The sequence below is a fragment of the Narcine bancroftii genome, chromosome 11 (genome assembly GCF_036971445.1).
Source record: "Narcine bancroftii isolate sNarBan1 chromosome 11, sNarBan1.hap1, whole genome shotgun sequence".
Taxonomy (NCBI): domain Eukaryota; kingdom Metazoa; phylum Chordata; class Chondrichthyes; order Torpediniformes; family Narcinidae; genus Narcine; species Narcine bancroftii.
Window position 1 is genome coordinate 55,899,409 of NC_091479.1, and position 23,815 is coordinate 55,923,223.

A 23,815-nucleotide genomic window follows, 5' to 3' on the forward strand; every position below is an offset into this window, starting at 1 on the left:
GCTCTGGGAAGTGAGGCTACGGTGATTCTGGGTAGTGGGGATACGGTGCCTCTGTGTAGTGGGGTAATGGTGGCTCTGGGTGGTGGGGTTACGGTGGCATAGGGTGGTGGGGTTACGGCGGTTCTAGATGGTGGGGTTACGGCGGTTCTGGGTGGTGGGGTTATGGCAGCTCTAGATGGTGGGGTTAAGACCCCGCTGGGTGGTGGGGTTACGGCGGCTCTGGCTGGTGGGGTTATGGCGGCTCTGGATAGTAGGGTTACGGTGGCTCTGGGTCGTGGGGTTATGACGGTTCTGGGTCGTGGGGTTCCGGTGGCTCTGGGTTGTGGGGTTACGCCGGCTCTGGGTTGTGGGGTTACAGCGGCTCTGGGTCGTGGGGTTACAGTGGCTCTGGGTCGTGGGGTTACGACGGCTCTGGGTAGTGGGGTTCCGGCTGCTCTGTGTCGTGGAGTTACGGTGGCTCTGGATTGTGGGGTTACGATGGCTCTGGGTCGTGCGGTTTCGGTGGCTCTGGGTATTGGGGTTACGGTGGCTCTGTGTAGTGGGATTACGGTGGCTCTGGGTCATGGGGTTACGGCGGCTCTGGGTAGTGGGGTTACGGTGGCTCTGGGTAGTGGGGTTACAGTGGCTCTGGGTAGTGGGGATACGGTGGCTCTCGTTAGTGGGGTTAAGGTGGCTCTGGGTAGTGGGGTTACGGTGGCTCTGGGTAGTGGGTTTATGGTGGCTCTGAGCAGTGGGGTTATGGTGGCTCTGGGTAGTGGGGTTACGGTGGCTCTGGGTGGTGGGGTTAGGGTGGCTCTGGGTGGTGGGGTTAGGGTGGCTCTGGGTGGTGTGGTTACGGAGGCTCTGGGTGGTTGGGTTAGGTTGTCTCTGGGTGGTGGGGTTACGGTGGCTCTGGGTGGTGGAGTTAGGTTGGCTCTGGGTGGTGGGGTTATGGTGGCTCTGGATGGTGGGGTTACGGTGGCTCTGGGTAGTGGGGTTACGGTGGCTCTGGGTAGTGGGGTTATGGTGGCTCTGGGCAGTGGGGTTACGGTGGCTCAGGGTGATGGGGTTAGTGTGGCTCTGTGTGGTGGGGTTACGGTGGCTCTGGGTGGTGGGGTTACGGTGGCTCTGGGTGGTGGGGTTACGGTGGCTCTGGATGGTGGGGTTACGGAGGCTCTGGGTAGTGGCTCTGGGTGGTGGGGTTTCGGTGGCTCTGGGTAGTGGAGTTACGGTGGCTCTTGGTAGTGAGGTTACGGTGGCTCTGGGTAGTGGGGTTACGGTGGCTCTAGGTGGTGGGGTTACGGTGGCTCTGGGTGGTGGGGTTACGGTGGCTCTGGGTAGTGGCGTTACGGTGGCTCTGGGTAGTGGGGTTACGGTGGCTCTGGGTAGTGGGGTTACGGTGGCTCTGGGTAATGGGGTTACGGTGTCTCTGGGTAGAGGGGTTACGACTGCTCTGGGTAGTGGGGTTACGGTGGTTCTGGGTCATGGTGTTACAGTGGCGCTGGGTCATGGGTGTTACGGTGGCTCTGGGTAGTGGGTGTTACGGCGACTCTGGGTAGAGGGGTTACGACGGCTCTGGGTAGTGGGGTTACGGTGGCTCTGGGTAGTGGGATTAAGGTAGCTCTGGGTAGTGGGGTTACATTGGCTCTGGGTAGTCGGGTTACGGTGACCCTGGGTAGTGAGGTTACGGTGGCTCTGGGAATTGGGGCTACGGTGATTCTGGGTAGTGGGCATACGGTGCCTCTGTGTAGTGGGGTAATGGTGGCTCTGGGTAGTGGGGTTACGGTGGCACTGGGTGGTGGGCTTACGGCGGCTCTGGGTAGTGGGGTTACGGCGGCTCTAGATGGTGGGGTTACGGCGGCTCTGGGTAGTGTGGTTAGAGAGGCTCTGGGTAGATGGGTTACGGTGGCTCTGGGTAGTGGGATTATGGTAGCTCTGGGTCGTGGGGTTACGGTGGTTCTGGGTCGTGTGGTTACGGTGGCACTCGGTAATGGGGTTACAGTGGCGCTGGGTCATGGGTGTTACGGTGGCTCTGGGTAGTGGGTGTTACGGCGACTCTGGGTAGAGGGGTTACGACGGCTCTGGGTAGTGGGGTTACGGTGGTTCTGGGTCGTGGGGTTACGGTGGCACTCGGTAATGGGGTTACAGTGGCGCTGGGTCATGGGTGTTACGGAGGCTCTGGGTAGTGGGATTAAGGTGGCTCTGGGTAGTGGGGTTACATTGGCTCTGGGAATTCGGGTTACATTGACCCTGGGTAGTGGTGTTACGGTGGCTCAGGGAAGTGGGGCTACGGTGATTCTGGGTAGTGGGGATACGGTGCCTCTGTGTAGTGGGGTAATGGTGGCTCTGGGTGGTGGGGTTACGGTGGCATTGGGTGGTGGGGTTACGGCGGTTCTAGATGGTGGGGTTACGGCGGTTCTGGGTGGTGGGGTTATGGCAGCTCTAGATGGTGGGGTTAAGACCCCTCTGGGTGGTGGGGTTACGGCGGCTCTGGCTGGTGGGGTTATGGCGGCTCTGGATAGTGGGGTTACGGTGGCTCTGGGTCGTGGGGTTATGACGGCTCTTGGTCGTGGAGTTCCGGTGGCTCTGGGTCGTGGGGTTACAGTGGCTCTGGGTCGTGGGGTTACGACGGCTCTGGGTAGTGGGGTTCCGGCTGCTCTTTGTCGTGGAGTTACGGCGGCTCTGGGTCTTGGGGTTATGACGGCTCTGGGTCTTGGGGTTACGTCGGCTCTGGGTAGTGGGGTTACGGTGTCTTTGGGTAGTGGGGTTACGGTGGCTCTGTGTAGTGGTGTTAAGGTGGCTCTGGGTAGTGGTGTTACGGTGGCTCTGGGTACTGGGGGTTACAGCGGCTCTTGGTAGTGGGGTTACGTCGGCTCAGGGTGGTGGGGTTACGGCGACTGTGGGTCGTGGGGTTACGGCGGCACTGGGTCGTGGGGTTACGGCGGTTGTGCGTCATGGAGTTACGGCGGCTCTGGGTCTTGGGGGTTGAGGCGGCTCTTGGTAGTGGGATTACGGTGGCTCTGGGTAGTAGGGTTATGGTGGCTCTGGGTAGTGGGGTTACGGCGGTTCTGGGTGGTGGGGTTATGGCAGCTCTAGATGGTGGAGTTAAGACCCCTCTGGGTGGTGGGGTTACGGCAGCTCTGGCTAGTGGGGTTACAGCGGCTCTGGGTCGTGGGGTTACGACGGCTCTGGGTCGTGGGGTTCCGGCGGCTCTGTGTCGTGGAGTTACGGCGGCTCTGGATCTTGGGGTTACGGCGGCTCTGGGTCATGGGGTTACGGTGGCTCTGGGTAGTGGGGTTACGGTGACTCTAGGTAGTGGGGTTACGGTGGCTCTGGGTAGTGGGGTTACGGTGTCTTTGGGTAGTGGGGTTACGGTGGCTCTTGGTAGTGGCTCTGTGTAGTGGTGTTACGGTGGCTCTGGGTACTGTGGGTTACAGCGGCTCTTGGTAGTGGGGTTACATCGGCTCTGGGCGGTGGGATTACGGCGGCTGTGGGTCGTGCGGTTACGGCGGCTCTGGGTCGTGTGGTTACGGTGACTGTGCGTCATGGAGTTACGGCGGCTCTGGGTCTTGGGGGTTAAGGCGGCTCTTGGTAGTGGGATTACGGTGGCTCTGGGTGGTGGGGTTAGGATGGCTCTGGGTAGTGTGGTTACGGAGGCTCTGGGTAGTGCGGTTACGGTGGCTCTGGGTAGTGGGGTTACATTGGCTCTGGGTAGTCGGGTTACGGTGACCCTGGGTAGTGAGGTCACGGTGGCTCTGGGAATTGGGGCTACGGTGATTCTGGGTAGTGGGGATACGGTGCCTCTGTGTAGTGGGGTAATGGTGGCTCTGGGTAGTGGGGTTACGGTGGCACTGGGTGGTGGGGTTACGGCGGCTCTGGGTAGTGGGGTTACGGCGGCTCTAGATGGTGGGGTTACGGCGGCTCTGGGTAGTGTGGTTAGAGAGGCTCTGGGTAGATGGGTTACGGTGGCTCTGGGTAGTGGGATTATGGTAGCTCTGGGTCGTGGGGTTACAGTGGCTCTGAGAAGTGGGGCTACGGTGATTCTGGGTAGTGGGGATACAGTGCCTCTGTGTAGTGGGGTAATGGTGGCTCTGGGTAGTGGGGTTACGGTGGCACTGGGTGGTGGGGTTACTGCGGCTCTTGGTAGTGGGGTTACTGCGGCTCTAGATGGTGGGGTTACGGCGGCTCTGGGTAGTGTAGTTAGAGAGGCTCTGGGTAGATGGGTTACGGTGGCTCTGGGTAGTGGGATTATGGTAGCTCTGGGTCGTGGGGATACAGTGGCTCTGAGAAGTGGGGCTACGGTGATTCTGGGTAGTGGGGATACAGTGCCTCTGTGTAGTGGGGTAATGGTGGCTCTGTGTAGTGGGGTAATGGTGGCTGTGGGTAGTGGGGTTACAGTGGCACTGGGTGGTGGGGTTACGGCGGCTCTGGGTAGTGGGGTTACGGCGGCTCTAGATGGTGAGGTTACGGCGGTTCTGGGTGGTGGGGTTATGGCAGCTCTAGATGGTGCGGTTAAGACCCCTCTGGGTGGTAGGGTTACGGCGGCTCTGGGTAGTGTGGTTAGAGAGGCTCTGGGTAGTGGGGTTACGGTGGCTCTGGGTTGTGGGGTTACGGTGGCTCTGGGTAGTGTGGTTAGAGAGGCTCTGGGTAGAGGGGTTACGGTCGCTCTGGGTAGTGGGATTATGGTAGCTCTGGGTCATGGGGTTACAGTGGCTCTGGGTATTGGGATTAAGGTGGCTCTGGGTAGTGGAGTTACGGTGTCTCTGGGTAGAGGGGTTAGGACGGCTCTGGGTAGTGGGGTTATGGTGGTTCTGGGTCGTGGGGTTACGGTGGCACTCGGTAATGGGGTTACAGTGGCGCTGGGTCATGGGTGTTACGGTGGCTCTGGGTAGTGGGTGTTACGGCGACTCTGGGTAGAGGGGTTACGACGGCTCTGGGTAGTGGGGTTACGGTGGTTCTGGGTCGTGGGGTTACGGTGGCACTCGGTAATGGGGTTACAGTGGCGCTGGGTCATGGGTGTTACGGTGGCTCTGGGTAGTGGGGTTACATTGGCTCTGGGAAGTCGGGTTACGGTGACCCTGGGTAGTGGTGTTACGGTGGCTCTGGGAAGCGGGGCTACGGTGATTCTGGGTAGTGGGGATACGGTGCCTCTGTGTAGTGGGGTAATGGTGGCTCTGGGTAGTGGGGTTACGGTGGCTCTGGGAAGTGAGGCTACGGTGATTCTGGGTAGTGGGGATACGGTGCCTCTGTGTAGTGGGGTAATGGTGGCTCTGGGTGGTGGGGTTACGGTGGCATAGGGTGGTGGGGTTACGGCGGTTCTAGATGGTGGGGTTACGGCGGTTCTGGGTGGTGGGGTTATGGCAGCTCTAGATGGTGGGGTTAAGACCCCGCTGGGTGGTGGGGTTACGGCGGCTCTGGCTGGTGGGGTTATGGCGGCTCTGGATAGTAGGGTTACGGTGGCTCTGGGTCGTGGGGTTATGACGGTTCTGGGTCGTGGGGTTCCGGTGGCTCTGGGTTGTGGGGTTACGCCGGCTCTGGGTTGTGGGGTTACAGCGGCTCTGGGTCGTGGGGTTACAGTGGCTCTGGGTCGTGGGGTTACGACGGCTCTGGGTAGTGGGGTTCCGGCTGCTCTGTGTCGTGGAGTTACGGTGGCTCTGGATTGTGGGGTTACGATGGCTCTGGGTCGTGCGGTTTCGGTGGCTCTGGGTATTGGGGTTACGGTGGCTCTGGGTAGTGGGATTACGGTGGCTCTGGGTCATGGGGTTACGGCGGCTCTGGGTAGTGGGGTTACGGTGGCTCTGGGTAGTGGGGTTACAGTGGCTCTGGGTAGTGGGGATACGGTGGCTCTCGTTAGTGGGGTTAAGGTGGCTCTGGGTAGTGGGGTTACGGTGGCTCTGGGTAGTGGGTTTATGGTGGCTCTGAGCAGTGGGGTTATGGTGGCTCTGGGTAGTGGGGTTACGGTGGCTCTGGGTGGTGGGGTTAGGGTGGCTCTGGGTGGTGGGGTTAGGGTGGCTCTGGGTGGTGTGGTTACGGAGGCTCTGGGTGGTTGGGTTAGGTTGTCTCTGGGTGGTGGGGTTACGGTGGCTCTGGGTGGTGGAGTTAGGTTGGCTCTGGGTGGTGGGGTTACGGTGGCTCTGGATGGTGGGGTTACGGTGGCTCTGGGTAGTGGGGTTACGGTGGCTCTGGATGGTGGGGTTACGGAGGCTCTGGGTAGTGGCTCTGGGTGGTGGGGTTTCGGTGGCTCTGGGTAGTGGAGTTACGGTGGCTCTGGGTAGTGAGGTTACGGTGGCTCTGGGTAGTGGGGTTACGGTGGCTCTAGGTGGTGGGGTTACGGTGGCTCTGGGTGGTGGGGTTACGGTGGCTCTGGGTAGTGGCGTTACGGTGGCTCTGGGTAGTGGGGTTACGGTGGCTCTGGGTAGTGGGGTTACGGTGGCTCTGGGTAATGGGGTTACGGTGTCTCTGGGTAGAGGGGTTACGACTGCTCTGGGTAGTGGGGTTACGGTGGTTCTGGGTCATGGTGTTACAGTGGCGCTGGGTCATGGGTGTTACGGTGGCTCTGGGTAGTGGGTGTTACGGCGACTCTGGGTAGAGGGGTTACGACGGCTCTGGGTAGTGGGGTTACGGTGGCTCTGGGTAGTGGGATTAAGGTAGCTCTGGGTAGTGGGGTTACATTGGCTCTGGGTAGTCGGGTTACGGTGACCCTGGGTAGTGAGGTTACGGTGGCTCTGGGAATTGGGGCTACGGTGATTCTGGGTAGTGGGCATACGGTGCCTCTGTGTAGTGGGGTAATGGTGGCTCTGGGTAGTGGGGTTACGGTGGCACTGGGTGGTGGGCTTACGGCGGCTCTGGGTAGTGGGGTTACGGCGGCTCTAGATGGTGGGGTTACGGCGGCTCTGGGTAGTGTGGTTAGAGAGGCTCTGGGTAGATGGGTTACGGTGGCTCTGGGTAGTGGGATTATGGTAGCTCTGGGTCGTGGGGTTACAGTGGCTCTGAGAAGTGGGGCTACGGTGATTCTGGGTAGTGGGGATACAGTGCCTCTGAGTAGTGGGGTAATGGTGGCTCTGTGTAGTGGGGTAATGGTGGCTCTGGGTAGTGGGGTTACAGTGGCACTGGGTGGTGGGGTTACGGCGGCTCTGGGTAGTGGGGTTACGGCAGCTCTAGATGGTGGGGTTACGGCGGTTCTGGGTGGTGGGGTTATGGCAGCTCTAGATGGTGGGGTTGAGACCCCTCTGGGTGGTGGGGTTACGGCGGCTCTGGGTAGTGTGGTTAGAGAGGCTCTGGGTAGTGGGGTTACGGTGGCTCTGGGTTGTGGGGTTACGGTGGCTCTGGGTAGTGTGGTTAGAGAGGCTCTGTGTAGAGGGGTTACGGTGGCTCTGGGAAGTGGGATTATGGTAGCTCTGGGTCATGGGGTTACAGTGGCTCTGGGTATTGGGATTAAGGTGGCTCTGGGTAGTGGAGTTACGGTGTCTCTGGGTAGAGGGGTTACGACGGCTCTGGGTAGTGGGGTTACGGTGGTTCTGGGTCGTGGGGTTACGGTGGCACTCGGTAATGGGGTTACAGTGGCGCTGGGTCATGGGTGTTACGGTGACTCTGGGTAGTGGGTGTTACGGCGACTCTGGGTAGAGGGGTTACGACGGCTCTGGGTAGTGGGGTTACGGTGGTTCTGGGTCGTGGAGTTATGGTGGCACTCGGTAATGGGGTTACAGTGGCGCTGGGTCATGGGTGTTACGGTGGCTCTGGGTAGTGGGGTTACGGTGGCTCTGGGTAGTGTGGTTAGAGAGGCTCTGGGTAGAGGGGTTACGGTCGCTCTGGGTAGTGGGATTATGGTAGCTCTGGGTCATGGGGTTACAGTGGCTCTGGGTATTGGGATTAAGGTGGCTCTGGGTAGTGGAGTTACGGTGTCTCTGGGTAGAGGGGTTACGACGGCTCTGGGTAGTGGGGTTACGGTGGTTCTGGGTCGTGGGGTTACGGTGGCACTCGGTAATGGGGTTACAGTGGCGCTGGGTCATGGGTGTTACGGTGGCTCTGGGTAGTGGGTGTTACGGCGACTCTGGGTAGAGGGGTTACGACGGCTCTGGGTAGTGGGGTTACGGTGGTTCTGGGTCGTGGGGTTACGGTGGCACTCGGTAATGGGGTTACAGTGGCGCTGGGTCATGGGTGTTACGGAGGCTCTGGGTAGTGGGATTAAGGTGGCTCTGGGTAGTGGGGTTACATTGGCTCTGGGAATTCGGGTTACATTGACCCTGTGTAGTGGTGTTACGGTGGCTCAGGGAAGTGGGGCTACGGTGATTCTGGGTAGTGGGGATACGGTGCCTCTGTGTAGTGGGGTAATGGTGGCTCTGGGTGGTGGGGTTACGGTGGCATTGGGTGGTGGGGTTACGGCGGTTCTAGATGGTGGGGTTACGGCGGTTCTGGGTGGTGGGGTTATGGCAGCTCTAGATGGTGGGGTTAAGACCCCTCTGGGTGGTGGGGTTACGGCGGCTCTGGCTGGTGGGGTTATGGCGGCTCTGGATAGTGGGGTTACGGTGCCTCTGGGTCGTGGGGTTATGACGGCTCTGGGTCGTGGAGTTCCGGTGGCTCTGGGTCGTGGGGTTACAGTGGCTCTGGGTCGTGGGGTTACGACGGCTCTGGGTAGTGGGGTTCCGGCTGCTCTTTGTCGTGGAGTTACGGCGGCTCTGGGTCTTGGGGTTACGTCGGCTCTGGGTAGTGGGGTTACGTTGACTCTGGGTAGTGGGGTTGCGGTGGCTCTGGGTAGTGGGGTTACGGTGTCTTTGGGTAGTGGGGTTACGGTGGCTCTGTGTAGTGGTGTTAAGGTGGCTCTGGGTAGTGGTGTTACGGTGGCTCTGGGTACTGGGGGTTACAGCGGCTCTTGGTAGTGGGGTTACGTCGGCTCAGGGTGGTGGGGTTACGGCGACTGTGGGTCGTGGGGTTACGGCGGCTCTGGGTCGTGGGGTTACGGCGGTTGTGCGTCATGGAGTTACGGCGGCTCTGGGTCTTGGGGGTTGAGGCGGCTCTTGGTAGTGGGATTACGGTGGCTCTGGGTAGTAGGGTTATGGTGGCTCTGGGTAGTGGGGTTACGGCGGTTCTGGGTGGTGGGGTTATGGCAGCTCTAGATGGTGGAGTTAAGACCCCTCTGGGTGGTGGGGTTACGGCAGCTCTGGCTTGTGGGGTTGCAGCGGCTCTGGGTCGTGGGGTTACGACGGCTCTGGGTCGTGGGGTTCCGGCGGCTCTGTGTCGTGGAGTTACGGCGGCTCTGGATCTTGGGGTTACGGCGGCTCTGGGTCATGGGGTTACGGTGGCTCTGGGTAGTGGGGTTACGGTGACTCTAGGTAGTGGGGTTACGGTGGCTCTGGGTAGTGGGGTTACGGTGTCTTTGGGTAGTGGGGTTACGGTGGCTCTTGGTAGTGGCTCTGTGTAGTGGTGTTACGGTGGCTCTGGGTACTGTGGGTTACAGCGGCTCTTGGTAGTGGGGTTACATCGGCTCTGAGCGGTGGGATTACGGCGGCTGTGGGTCGTGCGGTTACGGCGGCTCTGGGTCGTGTGGTTACGGTGACTGTGCGTCATGTAGTTACGGCAGCTCTGGGTCTTGGGGGTTAAGGCGGCTCTTGGTAGTGGGATTACGGTGGCTCTGGGTGGTGGGTTAGGGTGGCTCTGGGTAGTGTGGTTACGGAGGCTCTGGGTAGTGCGGTTACGGTGGCCCTGGGTAGTGGGGTTACGTTGACTCTGGGTAGTGGGGTTGCGGTGGCTCTGGGTAGTGGGGTTACGGTGTCTTTGGGTAGTGGGGTTACGGTGGCTCTGGGTAGTGGGGTTAAGGTGGCTCTGGGTAGTGGTGTTACGGTGGCTCTGGGTACTGGGGGTTACAGCGGCTCTTGGTAGTGGGGTTACGTCAGCTCAGGGTGGTGGGGTTACGGCGGCTCTGGGTCGTGGGGTTACGGCGGTTGTGCGTCATGGAGTTACGGCGGCTCTGGGTCTTGGGGGTTGAGGCGGCTCTTGGTAGTGGGATTACGGTGGCTCTGGGTAGTAGGGTTATGGTGGCTCTGGGTAGTGGGGTTACGGCGGTTCTGAGTGGTGGGGTTATGGCAGCTCTAGATGGTGGAGTTAAGACCCCTCTGGGTGGTGGGGTTACGGCAGCTCTGGCTAGTGGGGTTACAGCGGCTCTGGGTGGTGGGGTTACGACGGCTCTGGGTCGTGGGGTTCCGGCGGCTCTGTGTCGTGGAGTTACGGCGGCTCTGGATCTTGGGGTTACGGCGGCTCTGGGTCTTGGGGTTACGGTGGCTCTGGGTAGTGGGGTTACGGTGACTCTAGGTACTGGGGTTACGGTGGCTCTGGGTAGTGGGGTTACGGAGTCTTTGGGTAGTGGGGTTATGGTGGCTCTTGGTAGTGGCTCTGTGTAGTGGTGTTACGGTGGCTCTGGGTACTGTGGGTTACAGCGGCTCTTGGTAGTGGGGTTACATCGGCTCTGGGCGGTGGGGTTACGGCGGCTGTGGGTCATGCGGTTACGGCGGCTCTGGGTCATGTGGTTACGGCGACTGTGCGTCATGGAGTTACGGCGGCTCTGGGTCTTGGGGGTTAAGGCGGCTCTTGGTAGTGGGATTACGGTGGCTCTGGGAGTGGGGTTATGGTGGCTCTGGGTAGTGGGGTTATGGTGGCTCTGGGTAGTGCGGTTACGGTGGCTCTGGGTAGTGGGGTTACATTGGCTCTGGGTAGTCGGGTTACGGTGACCCTGGGTAGTGAGGTTACGGTGGCTCTGGGAATTGGGGCTACGGTGATTCTGGGTAGTGGGGATACGGTGCCTCTGTGTAGTGGGGTAATGGTGGCTCTGGGTGGTGGGGTTACAGTGGCATAGGGTGGTGGGGTTACGGCGGTTCTAGATGGTGGGGTTACGGCGGTTCTGGGTGGTGGGGTTATGGCAGCTCTAGATGGTGGGGTTAAGACCCCTCTGGGTGGTGGGGTTACGGCGGCTCTGGCTGGTGGGTTTATGGCGGCTCTGGATAGTGGGGTTACGGTGGCTCTGGGTCGTGGGGTTATGACGGTTCTGGGTCGTGGGGTTCCGGTGGCTCTGGGTTGTGGGGTTACGCCGGCTCTGGGTTGTGGGGTTACAGCGGCTCTGGGTCGTGGGGTTACAGTGGCTCTGGGTCGTGGGGTTACGACGGCTCTGGGTAGTGGGGTTCCGGCTGCTCTGTGTCGTGGAGTTACGGTGGCTCTGGATTGTGGGGTTACGATGGCTCTGGGTCGTGCGGTTTCGGTGGCTCTGGGTATTGGGGTTACGGTGGCTCTGGGTAGTGGGATTACGGTGGCTCTGGGTCATGGGGTTACGGCGGCTCTGGGTAGTGGGGTTACGGTGGCTCTGGGTAGTGGGGTTACAGTGGCTCTGGGTAGTGGGGATACGGTGGCTCTCGTTAGTGGGGTTAAGGTGGCTCTGGGTAGTGGGGTTATGGTGGCTCTGGGTAGTGGGTTTATGGTGGCTCTGAGCAGTGGGGTTATGGTGGCTCTGGGTAGTGGGGTTACGGTGGCTCTGGGTGGTGGGGTTAGGGTGGCTCTGGGTGGTGGGGTTAGGGTGGCTCTGGGTGGTGTGGTTACGGAGGCTCTGGGTGGTTGGGTTAGGTTGGCTCTGGGTGGTGGGGTTACGGTGGCTCTGGGTGGTGGAGTTAGGTTGGCTCTGGGTGGTGGGGTTATCGTGGCTCTGGATGGTGGGGTTACGGTGGCTCTGGGTAGTGGGGTTACGGTGGCTCTGGGTAGTGGGGTTATGGTGGCTCTGGGCAGTGGGGTTACGGTGGCTCAGGGTGATGGGGTTAGTGTGGCTCTGTGTGGTGGGGTTACGGTGGCTCTGGGTGGTGGGGTTACGGTGGCTCTGGGTGGTGGGGTTACGGTGGCTCTGGATGGTGGGGTTACGGAGGCTCTGGGTAGTGGCTCTGGGTGGTGGGGTTTCGGTGGCTCTGGGTAGTGGAGTTACGGTGGCTCTGGGTAGTGAGGTTACGGTGGCTCTGGGTAGTGGGGTTACGGTGGCTCTAGGTGGTGGGGTTACGGTGGCTCTGGGTGGTGGGGTTACGGTGGCTCTGGGTAGTGGCGTTACGGTGGCTCTGGGTAGTGGGGTTACGGTGGCTCTGGGTAGTGGGGTTACGGTGGCTCTGGGTAATGGGGTTACGGTGTCTCTGGGTAGAGGGGTTACGACTGCTCTGGGTAGTGGGGTTACGGTGGTTCTGGGTCATGGTGTTACAGTGGCGCTGGGTCATGGGTGTTACGGTGGCTCTGGGTAGTGGGTGTTACGGCGACTCTGGGTAGAGGGGTTACGACGGCTCTGGGTAGTGGGGTTACGGTGGCTCTGGGTAGTGGGATTAAGGTAGCTCTGGGTAGTGGTGTTACATTGGCTCTGGGTAGTCGGGTTACGGTGACCCTGGGTAGTGAGGTTACGGTGGCTCTGGGAATTGGGGCTACGGTGATTCTGGGTAGTGGGCATACGGTGCCTCTGTGTAGTGGGGTAATGGTGGCTCTGGGTAGTGGGGTTACGGTGGCACTGGGTGGTGGGCTTACGGCGGCTCTGGGTAGTGGGGTTACGGCGGCTCTAGATGGTGGGGTTACGGAGGCTCTGGGTAGTGTGGTTAGAGAGGCTCTGGGTAGATGGGTTACGGTGGCTCTGGGTAGTGGGATTATGGTAGCTCTGGGTCGTGGGGTTACAGTGGCTCTGAGAAGTGGGGCTACGGTGATTCTGGGTAGTGGGGATACAGTGCCTCTGAGTAGTGGGGTAATGGTGGCTCTGTGTAGTGGGGTAATGGTGGCTCTGGGTAGTGGGGTTACAGTGGCACTGGGTGGTGGGGTTACGGCGGCTCTGGGTAGTGGGGTTACGGCGGCTCTAGATGGTGGGGTTACGGCGGTTCTGGGTGGTGGGGTTATGGCAGCTCTAGATGGTGGGGTTGAGACCCCTCTGGGTGGTGGGGTTACGGCGGCTCTGGGTAGTGTGGTTAGAGAGGCTCTGGGTAGTGGGGTTACGGTGGCTCTGGGTTGTGGGGTTACGGTGGCTCTGGGTAGTGTGGTTAGAGAGGCTCTGGGTAGAGGGGTTACGGTGGCTCTGGGAAGTGGGATTATGGTAGCTCTGGGTCATGGGGTTACAGTGGCTCTGGTTATTGGGATTAAGGTGGCTCTGGGTAGTGGAGTTACGGTGTCTCTGGGTAGAGGGGTTACGACGGCTCTGGGTAGTGGGGTTACGGTGGTTCTGGGTCGTGGGGTTAGGGTGGCACTCGGTAATGGGGTTACAGTGGCGCTGGGTCATGGGTGTTACGGTGACTCTGGGTAGTGGGTGTTACGGCGACTCTGGGTAGAGGGGTTACGACGGCTCTGGGTAGTGGGGTTACGGTGGTTCTGGGTCGTGGGGTTATGGTGGCACTCGGTAATGGGGTTACAGTGGCGCTGGGTCATGGGTGTTACGGTGGCTCTGGGTAGTGGGGTTACGGTGGCTCTGGGTAGTGTGGTTAGAGAGGCTCTGGGTAGAGGGGTTACGGTCGCTCTGGGTAGTGGGATTATGGTAGCTCTGGGTCATGGGGTTACAGTGGCTCTGGGTATTGGGATTAAGGTGGCTCTGGGTAGTGGAGTTACGGTGTCTCTGGGTAGAGGGGTTACGACGGCTCTGGGTAGTGGGGTTACGGTGGTTCTGGGTCGTGGGGTTACGGTGGCACTCGGTAATGGGGTTACAGTGGCGCTGGGTCATGGGTGTTACGGTGGCTCTGGGTAGTGGGTGTTACGGCGACTCTGGGTAGAGGGGTTACGACGGCTCTGGGTAGTGGGGTTACGGTGGTTCTGGGTCGTGGGGTTATGGTGGCACTCGGTAATGGGGTTACAGTGGCGCTGGGTCATGGGTGTTACGGAGGCTCTGGGTAGTGGGATTAAGGTGGCTCTGGGTAGTGGGGTTACAATGGCTCTGGGAATTCGGGTTACATTGACCCTGGGTAGTGGTGTTACGGTGGCTCAGGGAAGTGGGGCTACGGTGATTCTGGGTAGTGGGGATACGGTGCCTCTGTGTAGTGGGGTAATGGTGGCTCTGGGTGGTGGGGTTACGGTGGCATTGGGTGGTGGGGTTACGGCGGTTCTAGATGGTGGGGTTACGGCGGTTCTGGGTGGTGGGGTTATGGCAGCTCTAGATGGTGGGGTTAAGACCCCTCTGGGTGGTGGGGTTACGGCGGCTCTGGCTGGTGGGGTTATGGCGGCTCTGGATAGTGGGGTTACGGTGGCTCTGGGTCGTGGGGTTATGACGGCTCTGGGTCGTGGAGTTCCGGTGGCTCTGGGTCGTGGGGTTACAGTGGCTCTGGGTCGTGGGGTTACGACGGCTCTGGGTAGTAGGGTTCCGGCTGCTCTTTGTCGTGGAGTTACGGCGGCTCTGGGTCTTGGGGTTATGACGGCTCTGGGTCTTGGGGTTACGTCGGCTCTGGGTAGTGGGGTTACGTTGACTCTGGGTAGTGGGGTTGCGGTGGCTCTGGGTAGTGGGGTTACGGTGTCTTTGGGTAGTGGGGTTACGGTGGCTCTGTGTAGTGGTGTTAAGGTGGCTCTGGGTAGTGGTGTTACGGTGGCTCTGGGTACTGGGGGTTACAGCGGCTCTTGGTAGTGGGGTTACGTCGGCTCAGGGTGGTGGGGTTATGGCGACTGTGGGTCGTGGGGTTACAGCGGCTCTGGGTCGTGGGGTTACGGCGGTTGTGCGTCATGGAGTTACGGCGGCTCTGGGTCTTGGGGGTTGAGGCGGCTCTTGGTAGTGGGATTACGGTGGCTCTGGGTAGTAGGGTTATGGTGGCTCTGGGTAGTGGGGTTACGGCGGTTCTGGGTGGTGGGGTTATGGCAGCTCTAGATGGTGGAGTTAAGACCCCTCTGGGTGGTGGGGTTACGGCAGCTCTGGCTAGTGGGGTTACAGCGGCTCTGGGTCGTGGGGTTACGACGGCTCTGGGTCGTGGGGTTCCGGCGGCTCTGTGTCGTGGAGTTACGGCGGCTCTGGATCTTGGGGTTACGGCGGCTCTGGGTCATGGGGTTACGGTGGCTCTGGGTAGTGGGGTTACGGTGACTCTAGGTAGTGGGGTTACGGTGGCTCTGGGTAGTGGGGTTACGGTGTCTTTGGGTAGTGGGTTTACGGTGGCTCTTGGTAGTGGCTCTGTGTAGTGGTGTTACGGTGGCTTTGGGTACTGTGGGTTACAGCGGCTCTTGGTAGTGGGGTTACATCGGCTCTGGGCGGTGGGATTACGGCGGCTGTGGGTCGTGCGGTTACGGCGGCTCTGGGTCGTGTGGTTACGGTGACTGTGCGTCATGGAGTTACGGCGGCTCTGGGTCTTGGGGGTTAAGGCGGCTCTTGGTAGTGGGATTACGGTGGCTCTGGGTGGTGGGGTTAGGGTGGCTCTGGGTAGTGTGGTTACGGAGGCTCTGGGTAGTGCGGTTACGGTGGCTCTGGGTAGTGGGGTTACATTGGCTCTGGGTAGTCGGGTTACGGTGACCCTGGGTAGTGAGGTCACGGTGGCTCTGGGAATTGGGGCTACGGTGATTCTGGGTAGTGGGGATACGGTGCCTCTGTGTAGTGGGGTAATGGTGGCTCTGGGTAGTGGGGTTACGGTGGCACTGGGTGGTGGGGTTACGGCGGCTCTGGGTAGTGGGGTTACGGCGGCTCTAGATGGTGGGGTTACGGCGGCTCTGGGTAGTGTGGTTAGAGAGGCTCTGGGTAGATGGGTTACGGTGGCTCTGGGTAGTGGGATTATGGTAGCTCTGGGTCGTGGGGTTACAGTGGCTCTGAGAAGTGGGGCTACGGTGATTCTGGGTAGTGGGGATACAGTGCCTCTGTGTAGTGGGGTAATGGTGGCTCTGGGTAGTGGGGTTACGGTGGCACTGGGTGGTGGGGTTACTGCGGCTCTGGGTAGTGGGGTTACTGCGGCTCTAGATGGTGGGGTTACGGCGGCTCTGGGTAGTGTAGTTAGAGAGGCTCTGGGTAGATGGGTTACGGTGGCTCTGGGTAGTGGGATTATGGTAGCTCTGGGTCGTGGGGATACAGTGGCTCTGAGAAGTGGGGCTACGGTGATTCTGGGTAGTGGGGATACAGTGCCTCTGTGTAGTGGGGTAATGGTGGCTCTGTGTAGTGGGGTAATGGTGGCTCTGGGTAGTGGGGTTACAGTGGCACTGGGTGGTGGGGTTACGGCGGCTCTGGGTAGTGGGGTTACGGCGGCTCTAGATGGTGAGGTTACGGCGGTTCTGGGTGGTGGGGTTATGGCAGCTCTAGATGGTGCGGTTAAGACCCCTCTGGGTGGTAGGGTTACGGCGGCTCTGGGTAGTGTGGTTAGAGAGGCTCTGGGTAGTGGGGTTACGGTGGCTCTGGGTTGTGGGGTTACGGTGGCTCTGGGTCGTGTGGTTAGAGAGGCTCTGGGTAGAGGGGTTACGGTCGCTCTGGGTAGTGGGATTATGGTAGCTCTGGGTCATGGGGTTACAGTGGCTCTGGGTATTGGGATTAAGGTGGCTCTGGGTAGTGGAGTTACGGTGTCTCTGGGTAGAGGGGTTAGGACGGCTCTGGGTAGTGGGGTTATGGTGGTTCTGGGTCGTGGGGTTACGGTGGCACTCGGTAATGGGGTTACAGTGGCGCTGGGTCATGGGTGTTACGGTGGCTCTGGGTAGTGGGTGTTACGGCGACTCTGGGTAGAGGGGTTACGATGGCTCTGGGTAGTGGGGTTACGGTGGTTCTGGGTCGTGGGGTTACGGTGGCACTCGGTAATGGGGTTACAGTGGCGCTGGGTCATGGGTGTTACGGTGGCTCTGGGTAGTGGGGTTACATTGGCTCTGGGAAGTCGGGTTACGGTGACCATGGGTAGTGGTGTTACGGTGGCTCTGGGAAGTGGGGCTACGGTGATTCTGGGTAGTGGGGATACGGTGCCTCTGTGTAGTGGGGTAATGGTGGCTCTGGGTAGTGGGGTTACGGTGGCTCTGGGAAGTGAGGCTACGGTGATTCTGGGTAGTGGGGATACGGTGCCTCTGTGTAGTGGGGTAATGGTGGCTCTGGGTGGTGGGGTTACGGTGGCATAGGGTGGTGGGGTTACGGCGGTTCTAGATGGTGGGGTTACGGCGGTTCTGGGTGGTGGGGTTATGGCAGCTCTAGATGGTGGGGTTAAGACCCCTCTGGGTGGTGGAGTTACGGCGGCTCTGGCTGGTGGGGTTATGGCGGCTCTGGATAGTGGGGTTACGGTGGCTCTGGGTCGTGGGGTTATGACGGTTCTGGGTCGTGGGGTTCCGGTAGCTCTGGGTCGTGGGGTTACGACGGCTCTAGGTAGTGGGGTTCCGGCTGCTCTGTGTCGTGGAGTTACGGTGGCTCTGGATTGTGGGGTTACGATGGCTCTGGGTCGTGCGGTTTCGGTGGCTCTGGGTATTGGGGTTACGGTGGCTCTGGGTAGTGGGATTACGGTGGCTCTGGGTCATGGGGTTACGGCGGCTCTGGGTAGTGGGGTTACGGTGGCTCTGGGTAGTGGGGTTACAGTGGCTCTGGGTAGTGGGGATACGGTGGCTCTCGTTAGTAGGGTTACGGTGGCTCTGGGTGGTGGGGTTAGGGTGGCTCTGGGTGGTGGGGTTAGGGTGGCTCTGGGTGGTGTGGTTACGGAGGCTCTGGGTGGTTGGGTTAGGTTGGCTCTGGGTGGTGGGGTTACGGTGGCTCTGGGTGGTGGAGTTAGGTTGGCTCTGGGTGGTGGGGTTATGGTGGCTCTGGATGGTGGGGTTACGGTGGCTCTGGGTAGTGGGGTTACGGTGGCTCTGGGTAGTGGGGTTATGGTGGCTCTGGGCAGTGGTGTTACGGTGGCTCAGGGTGATGGGGTTAGTGTGGCTCTGTGTGGTGGGGTTACGGTGGCTCTGGGTGGTGGGGTTACGGTGGCTCTGGGTGGTGGGGTTACGGTGGCTCTGGATGGTGGGGTTACGGAGGCTCTGGGTAGTGGCTCTGGGTGGTGGGGTTTCGGTGGCTCTGGGTAGTGGAGTTACGGTGGCTCTGGGTAGTGAGGTTACGGTGGCTCTGGGTAGTGGGGTTACGGTGGCTCTAGGTGGTGGGGTTACGGTGGCTCTGGGTGGTGGGGTTACGGTGGCTCTGGGTAGTGGCGTTACGGTGGCTCTGGGTAGTGGGGTTACGGTGGCTCTGGGTAGTCGGGTTACGGTGGCTCTGGGTAATGGGGTTACGGTGTCTCTGGGTAGAGGGGTTACGACTGCTCTGGGTAGTGGGGTTACGGTGGTTCTGGGTCATGGTGTTACAGTGGCGCTGGGTCATGGGTGTTACGGTGGCTCTGGGTAGTGGGTGTTACGGCGACTCTGGGTAGAGGGGTTACGACGGCTCTGGGTAGTGGGGTTACGGTGGCTCTGGGTAGTGGGATTAAGGTAGCTCTGGGTAGTGGGGTTACATTGGCTCTGGGTAGTCGGGTTACGGTGACCCTGGGTAGTGAGGTTACGGTGGCTCTGGGAATTGGGGCTACGGTGATTCTGGGTAGTGGGCATACGGTGCCTCTGTGTAGTGGGGTAATGGTGGCTCTGGGTAGTGGGGTTACGGTGGCACTGGGTGGTGGGCTTACGGCGGCTCTGGGTAGTGGGGTTACGGCGGCTCTAGATGGTGGGGTTACGGCGGCTCTGGGTAGTGTGGTTAGAGAGGCTCTGGGTAGATGGGTTACGGTGGCTCTGGGTAGTGGGATTATGGTAGCTCTGGGTCGTGGGGTTACAGTGGCTCTGAGAAGTGGGGCTACGGTGATTCTGGGTAGTGGGGATACAGTGCCTCTGAGTAGTGGGGTAATGGTGGCTCTGTGTAGTGGGGTAATGGTGGCTCTGGGTAGTGGGGTTACAGTGGCACTGGGTGGTGGGGTTACGGCGGCTCTGGGTAGTGGGGTTACGGCAGCTCTAGATGGTGGGGTTACGGCGGTTCTGGGTGGTGGGGTTATGGCAGCTCTAGATGGTGGGGTTGAGACCCCTCTGGGTGGTGGGGTTACGGCGGCTCTGGGTAGTGTGGTTAGAGAGGCTCTGGGTAGTGGGGTTACGGTGGCTCTGGGTTGTGGGGTTACGGTGGCTCTGGGTAGTGTGGTTAGAGAGGCTCTGTGTAGAGGGGTTACGGTGGCTCTGGGAAGTGGGATTATGGTAGCTCTGGGTCATGGGGTTACAGTGGCTCTGGGTATTGGGATTAAGGTGGCTCTGGGTAGTGGAGTTACGGTGTCTCTGGGTAGAGGGGTTACGACGGCTCTGGGTAGTGGGGTTACGGTGGTTCTGGGTCGTGGGGTTACGGTGGCACTCGGTAATGGGGTTACAGTGGCGCTGGGTCATGGGTGTTACGGTGACTCTGGGTAGTGGGTGTTACGGCGACTCTGGGTAGAGGGGTTACGACGGCTCTGGGTAGTGGGGTTACGGTGGTTCTGGGTCGTGGAGTTATGGTGGCACTCGGTAATGGGGTTACAGTGGCGCTGGGTCATGGGTGTTACGGTGGCTCTGGGTAGTGGGGTTACGGTGGCTCTGGGTAGTGTGGTTAGAGAGGCTCTGGGTAGAGGGGTTACGGTCGCTCTGGGTAGTGGGATTATGGTAGCTCTGGGTCATGGGGTTACAGTGGCTCTGGGTATTGGGATTAAGGTGGCTCTGGGTAGTGGAGTTACGGTGTCTCTGGGTAGAGGGGTTACGACGGCTCTGGGTAGTGGGGTTACGGTGGTTCTGGGTCGTGGGGTTACGGTGGCACTCGGTAATGGGGTTACAGTGGCGCTGGGTCATGGGTGTTACGGTGGCTCTGGGTAGTGGGTGTTACGGCGACTCTGGGTAGAGGGGTTACGACGGCTCTGGGTAGTGGGGTTACGGTGGTTCTGGGTCGTGGGGTTACGGTGGCACTCGGTAATGGGGTTACAGTGGCGCTGGGTCATGGGTGTTACGGAGGCTCTGGGTAGTGGGATTAAGGTGGCTCTGGGTAGTGGGGTTACATTGGCTCTGGGAATTCGGGTTACATTGACCCTGGGTAGTGGTGTTACGGTGGCTCAGGGAAGTGGGGCTACGGTGATTCTGGGTAGTGGGGATACGGTGCCTCTGTGTAGTGGGGTAATGGTGGCTCTGGGTGGTGGGGTTACGGTGGCATTGGGTGGTGGGGTTACGGCGGTTCTAGATGGTGGGGTTACGGCGGTTCTGGGTGGTGGGGTTATGGCAGCTCTAGATGGTGGGGTTAAGACCCCTCTGGGTGGTGGGGTTACGGCGGCTCTGGCTGGTGGGGTTATGGCGGCTCTGGATAGTGGGGTTACGGTGCCTCTGGGTCGTGGGGTTATGACGGCTCTGGGTCGTGGAGTTCCGGTGGCTCTGGGTCGTGGGGTTACAGTGGCTCTGGGTCGTGGGGTTACGACGGCTCTGGGTAGTGGGGTTCCGGCTGCTCTTTGTCGTGGAGTTACGGCGGCTCTGGGTCTTGGGGTTACGTCGGCTCTGGGTAGTGGGGTTACGTTGACTCTGGGTAGTGGGGTTGCGGTGGCTCTGGGTAGTGGGGTTACGGTGTCTTTGGGTAGTGGGGTTACGGTGGCTCTGTGTAGTGGTGTTAAGGTGGCTCTGGGTAGTGGTGTTACGGTGGCTCTGGGTACTGGGGGTTACAGCGGCTCTTGGTAGTGGGGTTACGTCGGCTCAGGGTGGTGGGGTTACGGCGACTGTGGGTCGTGGGGTTACGGCGGCTCTGGGTCGTGGGGTTACGGCGGTTGTGCGTCATGGAGTTACGGCGGCTCTGGGTCTTGGGGGTTGAGGCGGCTCTTGGTAGTGGGATTACGGTGGCTCTGGGTAGTAGGGTTATGGTGGCTCTGGGTAGTGGGGTTACGGCGGTTCTGGGTGGTGGGGTTATGGCAGCTCTAGATGGTGGAGTTAAGACCCCTCTGGGTGGTGGGGTTACGGCAGCTCTGGCTAGTGGGGTTGCAGCGGCTCTGGGTCGTGGGGTTACGACGGCTCTGGGTCGTGGGGTTCCGGCGGCTATGTGTCGTGGAGTTACGGCGGCTCTGGATCTTGGGGTTACGGCGGCTCTGGGTCATGGGGTTACGGTGGCTCTGGGTAGTGGGGTTACGGTGACTCTAGGTAGTGGGGTTACGGTGGCTCTGGGTAGTGGGGTTACGGTGTCTTTGGGTAGTGGGGTTACGGTGGCTCTTGGTAGTGGCTCTGTGTAGTGGTGTTACGGTGGCTCTGGGTACTGTGGGTTACAGCGGCTCTTGGTAGTGGGGTTACATCGGCTCTGAGCGGTGGGATTACGGCGGCTGTGGGTCGTGCGGTTACGGCGGCTCTGGGTCGTGTGGTTACGGTGACTGTGCGTCATGTAGTTACGGCAGCTCTGGGTCTTGGGGGTTAAGGCGGCTCTTGGTAGTGGGATTACGGTGGCTCTGGGTGGTGGGGTTAGGGTGGCTCTGGGTAGTGTGGTTACGGAGGCTCTGGGTAGTGCGGTTACGGTGGCCCTGGGTAGTGGGGTTACGTTGACTCTGGGTAGTGGGGTAGCGGTGGCTCTGGGTAGTGGGGTTACGGTGTCTTTGGGTAGTGGGGTTACGGTGGCTCTGGGTAGTGGGGTTAAGGTGGCTCTGGGTAGTGGTGTTACGGTGGCTCTGGGTACTGGGGGTTACAGCGGCTCTTGGTAGTGGGGTTACGTCGTCTCAGGATGGTGGGGTTACGGCGGCTCTGGGTCGTGGGGTTACGGCGGTTGTGCGTCATGGAGTTACGGCGGCTCTGGGTCTTGGGGGTTGAGGCGGCTCTTGGTAGTGGGATTACGGTGGCTCTGGGTAGTAGGGTTATGGTGGCTCTGGGTAGTGGGGTTACGGCGGTTCTGAGTGGTGGGGTTATGGCAGCTCTAGATGGTGGAGTTAAGACCCCTCTGGGTGGTGGGGTTACGGCAGCTCTGGCTAGTGGGGTTACAGCGGCTCTGGGTGGTGGGGTTACGACGGCTCTGGGTCGTGGGGTTCCGGCGGCTCTGTGTCGTGGAGTTACGGCGGCTCTGGATCTTGGGGTTACGGCGGCTCTGGGTCTTGGGGTTACGGTGGCTCTGGGTAGTGGGGTTACGGTGACTCTAGGTACTGGGGTTACGGTGGCTCTGGGTAGTGGGGTTACGGAGTCTTTGGGTAGTGGGGTTATGGTGGCTCTTGGTAGTGGCTCTGTGTAGTGGTGTTACGGTGGCTCTGGGTACTGTGGGTTACAGCGGCTCTTGGTAGTGGGGTTACATCGGCTCTGGGCGGTGGGGTTACGGCGGCTGTGGGTCATGCGGTTACGGCGGCTCTGGGTCATGTGGTTACGGCGACTGTGCGTCATGGAGTTACGGCGGCTCTGGGTCTTGGGGGTTAAGGCGGCTCTTGGTAGTGGGATTACGGTGGCTCTGGGAGTGGGGTTATGGTGGCTCTGGGTAGTGGGGTTATGGTGCCTCTGGGTAGTGCGGTTACGGTGGCTCTGGGTAGTGGGGTTACATTGGCTCTGGGTAGTCGGGTTACGGTGACCCTGGGTAGTGAGGTTACGGTGGCTCTGGGAATTGGGGCTACGGTGATTCTGGGTAGTGGGGATACGGTGCCTCTGTGTAGTGGGGTAATGGTGGCTCTGGGTGGTGGGGTTACGGTGGCATAGGGTGGTGGGGTTACGGCGGTTCTAGATGGTGGGGTTACGGCGGTTCTGGGTGGTGGGGTTATGGCAGCTCTAGATGGTGGGGTTAAGACCCCTCTGGGTGGTGGGGTTACGGCGGCTCTGGCTGGTGGGGTTATGGCGGCTCTGGATAGTGGGGTTACGGTGGCTCTGGGTCGTGGGGTTATGACGGTTCTGGGTCGTGGGGTTCCGGTGGCTCTGGGTTGTGGGGTTACGCCGGCTCTGGGTTGTGGGGTTACAGCGGCTCTGGGTCGTGGGGTTACAGTGGCTCTGGGTCGTGGGGTTACGACGGCTCTGGGTAGTGGGGTTCCGGCTGCTCTGTGTCGTGGAGTTACGGTGGCTCTGGATTGTGGGGTTACGATGGCTCTGGGTCGTGCGGTTTCGGTGGCTCTGGGTATTGGGGTTACGGTGGCTCTGGGTAGTGGGATTACGGTGGCTCTGGGTCATGGGGTTACGGCGGCTCTGGGTAGTGGGGTTACGGTGGCTCTGGGTAGTGGGGTTACAGTGGCTCTGGGTAGTGGGGATACGGTGGCTCTCGTTAGTGGGGTTAAGGTGGCTCTGGGTAGTGGGGTTATGGTGGCTCTGGGTAGTGGGTTTATGGTGGCTCTGAGCAGTGGGGTTATGGTGGCTCTGGGTAGTGGGGTTACGGTGGCTCTGGGTGGTGGGGTTAGGGTGGCTCTGGGTGGTGGGGTTAGGGTGGCTCTGGGTGGTGTGGTTACGGAGGCTCTGGGTGGTTGGGTTAGGTTGGCTCTGGGTGGTGGGGTTACGGTGGCTCTGGGTGGTGGAGTTAGGTTGGCTCTGGGTGGTGGGGTTATGGTGGCTCTGGATGGTGGGGTTACGGTGGCTCTGGGTAGTGGGGTTACGGTGGCTCTGGGTAGTGGGGTTATGGTGGCTCTGGGCAGTGGGGTTACGGTGGCTCAGGGTGATGGGGTTAGTGTGGCTCTGTGTGGTGGGGTTACGGTGGCTCTGGGTGGTGGGGTTACGGTGGCTCTGGGTGGTGGGGTTACGGTGGCTCTGGATGGTGGGGTTACGGAGGCTCTGGGTAGTGGCTCTGGGTGGTGGGGTTTCGGTGGCTCTGGGTAGTGGAGTTACGGTGGCTCTGGGTAGTGAGGTTACGGTGGCTCTGGGTAGTGGGGTTACGGTGGCTCTAGGTGGTGGGGTTACGGTGGCTCTGGGTGGTGGGGTTACGGTGGCTCTGGGTAGTGGCGTTACGGTGGCTCTGGGTAGTGGGGTTACGGTGGCTCTGGGTAGTGGGGTTACGGTG

At 60.4% G+C, this 23,815-nt stretch overlaps 1 protein-coding gene across 1 annotated transcript in view; it reads right to left on the reverse strand.

Moving 5' to 3' along the window:
• LOC138745210 (serine/arginine repetitive matrix protein 2-like) overlaps positions 1-23,815 on the reverse strand; it is a 190,770-nt gene that overhangs the window by 90,942 nt on the left and 76,013 nt on the right. The window contains exons 21-26 of the mRNA XM_069902273.1: positions 22,143-22,292; positions 21,117-21,315; positions 15,173-15,324; positions 10,432-10,581; positions 9,407-9,581; positions 3,439-3,590 (exon numbers count right to left, since the gene is read on the reverse strand). Coding sequence (XP_069758374.1) covers positions 3,439-3,590; positions 9,407-9,581; positions 10,432-10,581; positions 15,173-15,324; positions 21,117-21,315; positions 22,143-22,292 — 978 coding nt within the window. The remainder of the gene's footprint in view (positions 1-3,438; positions 3,591-9,406; positions 9,582-10,431; positions 10,582-15,172; positions 15,325-21,116; positions 21,316-22,142; positions 22,293-23,815) is intronic.